The following is a 12,986-nucleotide window of genomic DNA, read 5'->3' as shown; positions in this document are numbered from 1 at the left end:
TGTCGTTCGGTTGACAGGAGCAGCTGGGGTGGGGGGGGGGGTGGGAGCTTGTATGGGAACACCAGTAAAATTACCTTTAAAACAGAACAGACAGCAGTAAAATCTCGACAAAGGCCCTAAACCACCCTCACTCGAAAAATGTTGTGTTATTGTTGCCTGTGTCCCCATTGGAGGGGGTTTACTTACTTTCTGTTCCGTCAAACTGACAGTACACAGGTCACAATAAAAAAGTGAAGTTCTAAGCTTTTCAAACTAACCCCAAAATTAATTTGTAATGCCCACTGCTTAAAAATAAGTACACATTTCTAATATAAATTAAAAAAAAAATGTTGCTTCCCAAAATTGTTTGACCTAATGCCAGCAGGTTATAGTCCTGAAAATCCATTTCTCCTTCATTATAGGTCAAATGTACCAGAAAATATCAAGGAATTGATGAGGGGAGAGGGAGCAGAGACAAGACTACCTACACTTTCTGTTAAAAAAGAAGGCATTCCCAGCATTCCTTTAGATGTGCATATTCCTTGTTTATCCCTACAACCTATAGATAGTAGCTGCCAACTGCATCTGATTTTCCAGGGGCTTTCCCAGGCATTGAACATTGTTCCTAGAAATATGTCTGTTTATTGAATGCTTATGAACGTTAATAAATACCCAATTTGGATATTATGTTTTAATCTCTGTTATGTTTTGCGTAACCTGGATTTAATACTTTTGAGATTTTTTTTCCCTAGTGGTAAGGGTAAGTGCAAAGAAGTGTCTTAGAATCTTAAGATGGCTAGACTGCTTCTTAGTGCTATAGAGAGACTGGCACCTAGGGGCATGTACATCTAAAGGAATTCTAGGATGCTCTCTCTTGTACGAGTGCCCCAGTGTTTGAAGTTCTTCAAGAATTCAAAAATTGAACTGGCAGATCGCTGGCAGTAGAGCTCTCAGGGGACAGAAGGAAAAAGGTGAAAGGTTATATTTGCAAACTCGCTTTCATTGCCCGGCTGTATGAAATGAGCGAATGTGGAATAAAGGTTCACTTGTTTTTTAAAGCTCTAAAACATGGTGTCACGGAAAGGGAACCCCACTCACGGTGACATGCTAACCCCCTGTAAGGTACATGGTCACATTTCTGGACCCTGCGACTACACACCACAGCAGTGGTGTAGTCACAGGGTCCAGAAATGTGACCATGTACCTTTCTCAGCACATTTTCACTTACCCACTGGGGTAGAGTAGAGTTTTGTTTTGCAACTGGGGGATTCTGTTCCTGTACTGATTTCCTTTCCTTTTTCCTCTTCTCCCCCCTGCCCATTCCTCTTTTGTTGCCTGTTTCTGCCCTCCCTGTGGCTCTGCTGCCTTCCCTGCAGCTAAGCATCCCTCTATAGCTCAGCAGGTCCCCAAGAACGCCATCCCTGCAAGCCAAATCATATCCCTGAAGGGCACCATACCTCCCCACAACTCTGCAACCCTCCTGGCCAGATTGCATCACTGAGGGCAGATTAAATCTCCTAGGTACCATTTTCCATTTCTAGCTGCCTCCTCACAGAAGGAAAAAGGTGAAAGGTTACATTTGCAAACTCGCTTTCATTGCCCGGCTGTATGAAATGAGCGAATGTGGAATAAAGGTTCACTTGTTTTTTAAAGCTCTAAAACATGGTGTCACGGAAAGGGAACCCCACTCACGGTGACATGCTAACCCCCTGTAAGGTACATGGTCACATTTCTGGACCCTGCGACTACAGACCACAGCAGTGGTGTAGTCGCAGGGTCCAGAAATGCGACTGTAGATTGTCACATGGCTACTGTAGATTGTCCCCGAAATGTGACCATGTACCTTACACATGGCTACTGTAGATTGCACCCGATAGAGATAATATATAACAGTTTTGTATATATTGTTTTCATTATTTTCAAGACTAAATAAAAATGTTCTTTTTTAGCTTGGCTTAAATTATGAAATCTGAATATGTTATAGTTCTGTATAGCTCTAGTGTCCTTTACACTGGTTTACCAGTCTTTACCTAGCTACTCTGTATTTTAAAAGCTCATTGTTTACAGAGCTTAACAGCTCAAACGGAGTCGGGAAACTAACCCTTCAACCCTACCTGCCCATTCTTGCTTCTTGGTGTATAAAAGCCCATTGTTTACAGAGCTCCACAGCTCTCAACCCTTCCTGCCGCTCTGTATATTAAAGCACATTGGTTACAGAGCTCAACAGCTCAGACTCTGAGCTGGATCAATAATCCTTCACTCCTTCCTGCCCCTTCCTGCTTTCCTTTTTAGACAACCCTGTATAAAGTTTTTATCAGAGACAGAGTCTGAAAGGAAGTCTATACTGCTCTCTCTTTAACAACCCCATGACACTCTGAGAATCCTTTGTCATGGGTACTCTCTATATAAAATGTTAATTTGTAAAACAGTAGTTTTATATAGATCTAAAAAAAAAAAATCCACCGATACTCTATATGGATAAAAGCTTTTTGACACCTGACCATTACACTTATAGTAGCTTGTTGAACATCCCATTCCAAAACCATGGGCATTGATATGCAGTTGGTCCTTTTTTGCGGCTATGACAGCCTTTACCCTTCTGGAAAGGCTTTCCACAAGGTTTTGGAGTATGTCTATGGGAATTTGTGTCCATTCAGCCAGAAGAGCATTTGTGAGGTCAGGTACTGATATAAAAGCTAAGTTAGAGTTTTCTTTTCTCAGCACATTTTCACTTACCCACTGGGGTAGAGTAGAGTTTTGTTTTGCAACTGGGGGATTCTGTTCCTGTACTGATTTCCTTTCCTTTTTCCTCTTCTCCCCCCTGCCCATTCCTCTTTTGTTGCCTGTTTCTGCCCTCCCTGTGGCTCTGCTGCCTTCCCTGCAGCTAAGCATCCCTCTATAGCTCAGCAGGTCCCCAAGAACGCCATCCCTGCAAGCCAAATCATATCCCTGAAGGGCACCATGTCTCCCCACAACTCTGCAACCCTCCTGGCCAGATTGCATCTCTGAGGGCAGATTAAATCTCCTAGGTACCATTTTCCATTCCTAGCTGCCTCCCCCCCCCACACAAACAACACTCCCAGCATCTCAACAACCCTGGGCAGCTCAACTCAGGGAGCCCTGACTGCTCCTATCACCCCTCCACTGCCTGTAGTTCCACTCCTGCAAATACACAGCGTTGCTCCCCAGCTCTGATGCCTACCACCTCAATAACCTGTCAGCTGAGATTCCTGCATCTTGATGACCACTCACTCACACATACTTCCTTAGGTCAGCAACTTCTGCCACACATGGATCTTGGAAGCTGACACACACTCAGAGTTAATGCCAGGTCCCGACTCCTGCGATTGATCCCACCTTCTCGCCAGGGAAGACCTACATGCCGACAAGTCCACCAACTATGAGGTTGCACACACTGCACTACCTTCTGTAATAACCTGTATACTCATTTCCTGCACATACTGCACACCGTCATTGCCTCTGCACTCTCCTCTTCTTCACATTTTACCCACTAAAATAGTTAATTATTTGTAATATCACCAAATATTCCCACTATACAAATGTAGCTTTTCCATGGCTCAGATGTCCAGCACACACACAGGAAAGCCAGGTCAGCAGAAACACGTGATGCATCTCACTATTTTTTTTTCTTTGTTATCATTCGATATTGTGAATGAACCCCCTGGGGCATTGTCACCAAAGCAGAAAAATAATTGGCAACTTTCCCTGACAATAGTGCATTATTTATCTAGCGGTGGATCAGTTACCGAACTCTCTAGATAAGCATTCTTTCCTTTGTTGTTTCCAGGACTATAGAGCATTGTTTCCACATGTGTGACAGAATGGTCATCTACTTTTTCATTGCCGCCTCCTATGCACCATGGTGGGTATTAGAGATGTAGTAAATTTGCATTTGTTGTATGTTTTCTGTCTGTTTCTGCTACGCTTGATTTGGTGTATTTTAATGTGCATAAATGGTTTTGGAAGACATTTAAATAAGTTTCATTAAAGGATCAGTCGGCCTAGAACTGATATTGCTGCAACATTTTCCTATAGGGCTGATTCATATGGGTACCGGGGTGTTTGGCACATCAATGACTGTGTCCACGGGTGTTCATTCATACCTGTATCTAAATATATGCTTGGGCAGCCTCTCACATAGGCTGCCCTTTGAACTACAACTCAACATCTGAACAATGTAATATTATCATTGCGTGCTGGAAGCAATGCATGGTGGGATATGTAGTCTTGAGAAATCAAGATTGCATCACATCAAGCAGCAGGAAAAGAGACGCAAAGCACACTGGGAATCCAGGAAGCTGTTAAAAGTGATAGAGGGAAGGCAGCGCTCACTGCATAAAAGAGCTTTTCAAGTTAAGCTTTGATTGCAAATACTCAGTATCGGCACCTATACCAGTATCGATATCAGTGCATCCCTAGTTGGTATGTATGAATAGGGTTAAAAAACACAAGGGGGGGGTGGAGTTCTGCTTTAAAGCATGCTTTCTTTTTAGCATGGCATCCTGGTGCTGCCTGGCAAGCTTTAATGTAATTAAGCAGTGATAAAGGTTTGAAAGTGTTAACGGCATCAGTAAAATTTGTTTTTCATATTTGCAGCTTTTATTAAAATAATACCTGGTGATCCTGCCATAAAGATCCTTGTGCATGCACTTCCTGTTATAAGGTGACAAATGTCTCCACATTGTGCTCCTGTCCCATTCGCATCTGGTGGAGACTACAAATGGCTTTGCCGACACACATTGCACAGGTTTGGTCCACCATTGTCACTGTCAGGAACATAGACTTAAACGATGATGTGCAGCTGACACAGATGTGATTGTATGCTGATGGGAAACTGCTGAAAAGGACTGGAGGAGATCATCAGCACTGAGATGCAAACATTGATGGGGGAAAAAAAAGTATAAAAATGCTTTTTTATGTAAATAATCCTCATGACCGTTTGATACACAGTGCTTTAACAAATTAGACTTTATCCAACTAGGGCATAGATCTACCTCAAGTTGGAAGGGTGCCTAATAGCAGAATCGCAACATGCTGGTGGGATTACATAAGATAGTTGACCTTGGAGAACTCCAGAGGTCCCATGGAAGAGTTTCACAATGTGATAAGCAAAGTCTAGGTTGTTCTACAACCCCTAATATGCAAGTGATAAATGAGCATAAAATGTGTGATGCCCTCTCGTTCCAGGTTAAATCTACGTGAACTTGGCCCTTTGGCTTCTCACATGCGGTGGTTTATCTGGTTGATGGCAGCAGGTGGAACTATTTATGTGTTTTTGTACCATGAAAAGTAAGCTTCTTTCTTTTACTTTACACTATGCTTATTTACCTTGTTAACAATGGCTAATGTGAATACAAATAGAAATCATACAAATCTCTCCCCAACCCGTCCTTTATCATCGCATTTCTCCTCTGCCAAAAAAAATTTGTTCTGGCTCCACTTGCTGAACTCTCCATTTGTGTGTACCGTATTTGATGATCCGATCACCGGCACACAGTGAGTGAGGGGAGGGGACAATTGGGAGGGGACAATTGTGTGCTTTTAATATTATGGCTATGCTTTAAGGGAGGCTCTTTTCTGTTTCAGCATGATTGTACCCCTGTGCACAAAGCTAGTTCCTTATGAGGTCTGCATACAGCCCCAGCCTCAAATTAACATCTTTGGGATGAATTTGAATTCTAGTTGCAAGTCAGGTCTTCTGGTCCAACTTCAGTACTGGACCTCACTGCTTTTTTTGGCTCAGTGTGCACAGTATTCCACGGATACTGTATACTCAGCAATCTCTTCAAAAGGCTTTTCCAGAAGGGTGGCGGCAGGTATAGCAGCAAAAGGGTAGCCAACTCCATAAGGTGTTGTCCATGGTTTTAGAATGGATGCCCAAGAAGCTTATATAGGAGTGATGGTTTGGTGTCCACAAACCTTTGGCCATATTGTGTCGTTTACTATACAGCAGTGCTCCCCAACCTTTTTATCGCCGCGGACCGGTCAACGTTTGATAATTTTACTGCGGCCCGCGTTCAAGTGGCGAAGCAGTTTTGAAGGTTTCATTGCCTCATTAGAGAGCTGGCCGCCGCAAACTATGCAGAGCGGTTTTGGTGTGTGGGAATCACCTGTCCCTATAAATCCATATTTCAAGTAGGACTCATGGTATTGTCTGTTAAAAGTTACATGTTTCTTTGATGTTGAAGGCCCTTCTTCTGTCTCTTCACTGGCCTTTTCTTTTTCCCAAGGAAACTTTCTAACGACGTCTGTTTCGTACTCATTTTTGCTAATTTGTGGGTTAAATTTGAGCAAACACAATATACACGTACACCAAGCACTGTTAAACATGAGAAAGTACCGGTGAACAGAGAGAAGAGCGATACACACCTTCTCTTTACCAAAGCTACAACGCCACTGCCGCTTGCAGCCGCTCAGCTCCAGACGTCACCTAAAACCGCCCCGATATCACGATATTTTGCGCATGCGCGGTATTGGTGCGGCTTTAGGTGACGTCTGTCGACTCCCGGTTAACCTCTCGTCCTGGAAAGTCGGACAAACCCGAGAGAAATACACCACAGTAAATAAAATGGAAATAATTTAATGTTCCTTGGGCGGCCCGGTACCATTTGATCCACGGACCGGTACCGGGCCCGGGGGTTGGGGACCACTGCTATACAGGACTTAGCCACTGGTTCATTTGAATGTACATATTGCAGGAAATATCCTACTAGAAGGCAGGTGCCACCATGTTTTTATGTTCTGTACACTCTGGTGGATACTCTATTAAAATCTATAGCAAACAAGAAAGCTAAACTTTACCTGTCACACGCATGCTTGAAATAAGTCTACGAGTCTAAAACATACTTGGCAGACTATCAAACTCTCTACCTTCCTTCATCCAGTACAAAGAAATACAAAATCAGCCTCCATATTTGTGTGTAGCAATAGATACAATTATTTCATTGTTAGTATTACCCACTGTATTATATTCTAGAAATGTGCATGCTTTATTAATCATAAAGTTTGGATTGTTTAGCTTTCTTTGAGCCTTGTGCATGAGGTTGTCTGAATAAAGTACCAACTATCTTGCCTATAGCAGCCAATCAGATTATTCCATTTAGGTTTCTGCTGCAGGTTAGAATTAAGCTGGCCATACACGTGGCAAATCTCAGACCATTTCAACCACTTTTAACCGCGTCAATTCACTGGCATCAAATTCCCAAGGGATTGAACATGGAAATTATGGTGTCCCGCAAGGAGCTTCGATTGAAATTGCCTCAGTCAAACCCAGCAGAAGAATGAATCCCTCTTGACAAAATTGCCATAGTTTTTTTCAGATTTTGATTGATTGATTTTTTTTTTTTAGTAACCTGTATTGAGGCTGTCAGATTATAGCCCAGTTTGATCTACTGAATTCTGGTGGTCAATGATACTTGTGGGTGGTAGATTGATTGATTCATTTCCTGGCACCTATTTTTATTTGTACGTTTGATTCCCAGATGATCAACGGTGGTTATAATTGCCAAACGTTGCGACATGTATGGCCAGCTTAAGGAAGATATGGTCTTATTGGTTGTTAGTAGAAATGCAGACTGCTCTCCTTATAGTCAGTGTTGGCTGTGAGGACTTTGGTGTACATGATGTATCAATGGTGGCATTGACTATTTTTAAACATGTCAGTAACAGCATTTTTTAATCTTTCAGGTATAAAATAATTGAATTGCTCTTCTATCTAGCAATGGGATTTTCTCCTGCTCTAGTAGTGACTTCAATGGTAAGAATCCACCATAACTAAAATTTTTGATTTGTATCTTCTGTCCTAAATTTTTTACGCCAGGGGTCTCAAACTCAATTTACTCAGGGGCCCCTGGACAAATCTGTTAGGCCCGTGGGGGCCGCTTGTCAAATCTCATGCTTTAAAATAAAGTGTAACTATATACGGCACCAGTGTTAATGTCTGCGCATGTTTACAAGCGGCAACTGTCACTAATTCAAGTTAAAGGAGAACTATGGGATAAGTGTTTTTCCCCCATGGTTCCCCTAAGGGTCACGGGAGTACATAACCTAGCATCCTCCCGTGACCCAAAGCTCACCGCGAGCTACAGCTATCCGTTGCACCAGTCAGCGCTGGAGGGGGGGGGAATCCCTGCTGGGAGCAGTAACTAACAGTCACCGCTCTCTGCGGGGAGATGATGGGGAAGTGAGCGAGTTGGTATGTGTTTGCTCTCTTCCCGATCAATAGGGCCGACGTGTGACAGTTTCATCGTGTAAATCACTCATCTCATAGTTCTCCTTTATTGCACCAGTTAATTGTTGGAAAACCGCTATTTTTTATTGAAGGGTTTGTTACTTTCTCAAATTTGCAATCCTTTCCTTACACAGAACAACACAGAAGGCTTGCAAGAACTGGCTTGGGGAGGCCTCATCTACTGCTTGGGTGTTGTCTTCTTTAAGAGTGACGGAATCATCCCCTTTGCGCATGCCATCTGGCACCTCTTCGTTGCCCTTGCAGCTGCCGTGCATTATTACGCCATCTGGAAGTACCTGTACAAAAGTTCGTCTTCAGATCTGATCCGACACTTATGACGAAACGGCGCCGAGAAAGAAACACTATCAGTATTACTTGACATGAAAACGAATGTATGATAAGGCAAGGGAGGTATTGTATTATAACAGGAAGTAATGCACTGACGTATCTGGTTCTCTACAACATACTGTGAAAAAGATGTGAATCTGAATAGCAGTTAGAATTGAGACCCATTCCTCAGCCAATATTGTGCCCCCTAGCTGGCCTGTTCTAAGGCTCTAAAGCTCGGTATCGGCCGTTAAGTACTCAGCTACCAATTAGGAGGGTGTTCTGTAAAATATAAGGGGATAGAAGTGTTGGCCCATAGCTACCAGCCAACTTTTGTAACTGCAGTTAAAGGGTCATTCCAATCAAAATGGATATGGCTGTTTTTGGTAGAGGGTTGGTGACTCCAATGATACATTGCCGTCTTATGTCATTTGAGGACTCAAGACTCTCTGCAAAATTTTAATGGGTCTGTCTCATTACTTTGGTAATTACAAAGGCTTGTTAAAGGGGTTTTACTCCTGCTGCCCCTCTGTAATGTAATATGTGAATTAATATAAACTGGGCGGAGCTTGGAACTCAGGGGCAGTTGTGTCGCCACTGGAGTCCTTGGGAGATGTTAGAAGACTGTCGGTGAATCATTTCACCTGTACCCACTCAGAGAGTAATATCAATGCTGTTTGATCTTTGTGGATTCTGATTGGTTGCTTTGGGCCACACTTTTGCTTTCCCTTTCTTGCGGTTTTACAGAACACGCCCTGGAAGAGCAGGTCCAGCTGAGTTCTACAACTGGCTTACCTAATGTTTACAATGCAGGAGATTCTTTTTTTATCAGCCGTTTGAGTATACTTTTTAAACACAGATGTATTTCTTTACAAAAAGCAAATTCGAGCATTTCAACGTTTTAAAAAATGCCAAGATTTAAAAAACAAAAAAAATGAGGGTATTTTCTTTCCTCTGTTTCTACAAGCACTTAGAAAGTAAGACTATATATTATATCAAATACATACATTCCAAAAGCATTCCAAAAATGGAACCAAAGAGGGCTTTCTCGCAGAGGCGGTATAACGAAGGAAGTCGTTGGATACCAACCAACTCGGGAGTGTTCACACCAATAATGGAAACCCTGAAAGCTGTATAAATACTGTAAAATTGTATTGAGTGTTAGAACTGCAGCAGCTGAGTATTTACACCATTGACGTAATGTGGAAAAGAAGTTTGGTGAATGGCAGAGGTTCTTAAATCGGTACCAGGCAGAGCTTTGAAGAGGACCTGCCACGATAGAAACATGTGAGCTGTTGCTGAAGTACCAGTCATTTTTGGAAGTACAAGTTCCAGGTCATGATCCTGAGCTTGGGTTTAGTAGATGGTACATAAGTGATCTGTAACGTATCAGATGTCATTCACCGATCACATGTTTGTTCTGAGATGATGACCTATGAAACACTGAACAAGGATCAAGATGATGGCCCTGGACCATGTACTATCAAAAACAGGATGGCAACTCCCATAGAGAGGTTCCTTTTTATATTCTAATGCTACATATATGGAAAAACATACTAGAGTTTCAAAGGGGTTCTGTAAAAAGATCCAGCTTTTGATTTGGATCCCTACGTGTAGTATAGGCTTTGATCCATTCTTCATCAAAGAAATTCTACAAAAAGTAATCACCACATTTCATGTAACCAGTGTCCCCTGGATTAAAACTGCCCCACTGCTGTAAAATATTGAAGTGCCTTAACTACAGTCTTGAGCATTTTGGACCTCTAACTGGTCCATCGGTCATTGACTGTGATTGGTTGAAAAACTGTCAGCTATAATTGGCATTTTTACAGAGGCTAAGTTTCAATCCAGGGTATCATGCTCCTTCTAATGTGTGTTTTGATATTTTGGCACATATTCAGTAGTTTTGTGCTCCAGTTTTGGTTTCACCCTCTGCAATTTTACTGTGTTCATCACAGAAGGCTTGCAAGTTTGGGTTCCCCCTACCTACCCGGTAAGCTGGAGCAGTAAGGATACACCAGGCTACTCTGAGTTTATTAGAGGCAGCTGTTTTTAACTTAAATGAAACAGTGTGCTGTACATAAAAGGAGGAAGTGTTCAATTGGGCAGCATTATATATATATATATATATATATCACACACACATACAGTATATGAAGCCATGCTTAAGAAAATAGGGACATGCCCTTGAGCTGTCAGAAGAAAAGTCCAAGAGCAATGTTAGAAAGTATTGTTTTGCCAAAGAAGTAGTGGATGCCTGAAACCTGAAACAGACTTCTATTAGCGTTAGTAAGTCAACTCAGAGTAAGTGAATTTAACCATCTTTGGGATCAGCATAGGTCTATTCTCTGACAAAAACATTAAAAAAGATGCCTTTGAATGCTCATTGACTTGTATGGAAAAGAAAAGCCCATATAGACCGGTCCTATTTCTGTAATGCCCTGTGAGAGTTTTGCTAAGAACCACACTTACCTGATTACTGTAACAAAAATAAAAAAGTAACTAAAGAGAAAATGAAAACATATATCCTAGACTATAAAAGAAGAAACATGCAGGTCCTGCATATAATTTACATTTTGGCTAATGCAAAGCAAAGGCGCCTACTTACCCAAAAACACATTTGACCTGCCTAATTCAAAAACATCTATTATACAGATACGGCCATTTAAAATCACAACCTTTAAGTCTCTTAGTCTTCTTTTTCTGCTGGAACTTGTGTGAAATAAATGGTAATCTAATGGCATCATCTACGTTACTCAGGTTTATAGTGCCAAAAAAAATGACAGTTCTGACTTCCTGATCTGTTGGTCATTTTATTTGTAATGTTAGCAGTCTCCTTCCTCCCAGCCAAACTACAGCAGAGATCTCTGTGTGTCTGAATATGCTGGCTCAAAAGTGTTCTCTGTACTGCGAATATTGTCCATATGTGGAACAGACAGTGCAATTGTCTGGTTTCATACTCTATATGGCTTAATGTTGGTGGACACCTGACCATCAAACCTAAGTTATATGACCAAAATGATCTGGCCACACCTCCAAACTTTTGAGTTCAGGCATTTCCAGTGAAGGGCACTGTTGTTGTTAGAGCATACAAAGACATTTAGACAATTGTGCGATTCCAGCCTTGCTCCTAATGTTTTGGTAGGGTCTTTTTCTGTTCCTTCATGGCGGTGTTCACAAAGCCAGATCGATATATGGTTTGATGAGGTTGGTTTGGAGGAACTTGAGTGACTTGCACAGAGTCCTTACCTTAACCCAACTGAACACCTTTCGGATGAATTGCGAGCCAGATATTGTTGGCCAACATTAGTACCTGACCTCACAAATACTCTTTTGGCTGAATGGGCACTAATTCCCACAGATGCTTAAAAATTTGATGTAAAGCCTTGTCAGAGGGGCGGAGGCTGTTTAGCAACAAGGTGAGGGTGGTTGTCATACTAATTTTATGTGCTCAAACTGCAAGGTCCTCTTCAAAGCTAATAGTATTGTTTAGGCCTTTCTGGGTTTCCGGAGAACTGGTTAAGGAACCTCTCCTACTTCTATCCAGTATTAAACTGAGGAAGCAAGTGATTAAGACAGGGTGACATTAGAAAACCTTGTTTTTTACAATGTGCTTAATGTTTTCGTGTTGTGTAAATAAGTATCTGTGTACATCATTAGCATTTTAACTCATCAACCAGAGGTTCTTGACGTATAAATCGGGACCCACAAACTTAGGCCCCCACCGTGAATTTCCAGTTGGTACGGTAACGCCTACATATGTTAAAGAACAATCTAGGTGAAACTCCTTGGCTTTCATACTGATTTTCCAGCTTTACTACATAGTGAGGCACTCATGTGGAAAAGGAGTACATGCAGATCCACACTGGAAAGGTTAAGTGCTTGTTTGTGTCTAAAATAATAAAGATCTACTTACCCGAAGCTCCGAGCCATCTGCTGTCACGGAGCTCTCTCCAGCCTGTCTCCCCTGCAGTGTTGTAATCTTCCTCCGTGTATACACTGTGTATAGACGTTGATGATTTACGCGACCTTAGACTGCTGCAGAGGAGGGGACAATACCTTGGAAGGACAGGTCTAAGAAGAAGCCGGCTCGGAGCTTTGGGTGAGTATATCTTTTGTGTTTTTTTAACCTAGACACAAACGCGCAGTTAACCCTTGCAGGGGTAGCTCCACAGCAAGGGTTAATAAACAATTTGCTGGAGTTCTTCTTTAAGAATCCTTCTCATTAATGAACTGTAACCTTTTCCCACCAGTGGTGTTGACTCATCGGCGTTAAACCTGCTAACATTTTGAGAGTTCTACATTCTACAAGATATTAACATGGCTTTCAAGTGTCTTATATTAAGGCAAACGCCTGACATGTTTTGTTCTTTCGCACAATTGTACTGACTGAAAACATGTTGCCTTGTCTAATTCATATTCCTGTAGC

General features: G+C 42.0%; 1 protein-coding gene across 1 annotated transcript in view; it reads left to right on the top strand.

Annotated features, from left to right (window-relative positions):
- Positions 1–8,739, top strand: part of MMD (monocyte to macrophage differentiation associated) — a 44,821-nt gene extending 36,082 nt beyond the window's left edge. The window contains exons 4-7 of the mRNA XM_018554092.1: positions 3,788–3,862; positions 5,188–5,289; positions 7,687–7,756; positions 8,365–8,739. Of these exons, the coding sequence (XP_018409594.1) occupies positions 3,788–3,862; positions 5,188–5,289; positions 7,687–7,756; positions 8,365–8,568 (451 nt within the window). The 3' untranslated portion in view covers positions 8,569–8,739. The remainder of the gene's footprint in view (positions 1–3,787; positions 3,863–5,187; positions 5,290–7,686; positions 7,757–8,364) is intronic.
- The last annotated feature ends 4,247 nt before the right edge of the window (positions 8,740–12,986 follow it).

This window comes from Nanorana parkeri, unplaced genomic scaffold (genome assembly GCF_000935625.1).
Source record: "Nanorana parkeri isolate BGI_ZX_2015 unplaced genomic scaffold, ASM93562v1 scaffold141, whole genome shotgun sequence".
NCBI classification, from domain to species: domain Eukaryota; kingdom Metazoa; phylum Chordata; class Amphibia; order Anura; family Dicroglossidae; genus Nanorana; species Nanorana parkeri.
This window is presented reverse-complemented; position numbering and strand designations above follow the sequence as displayed.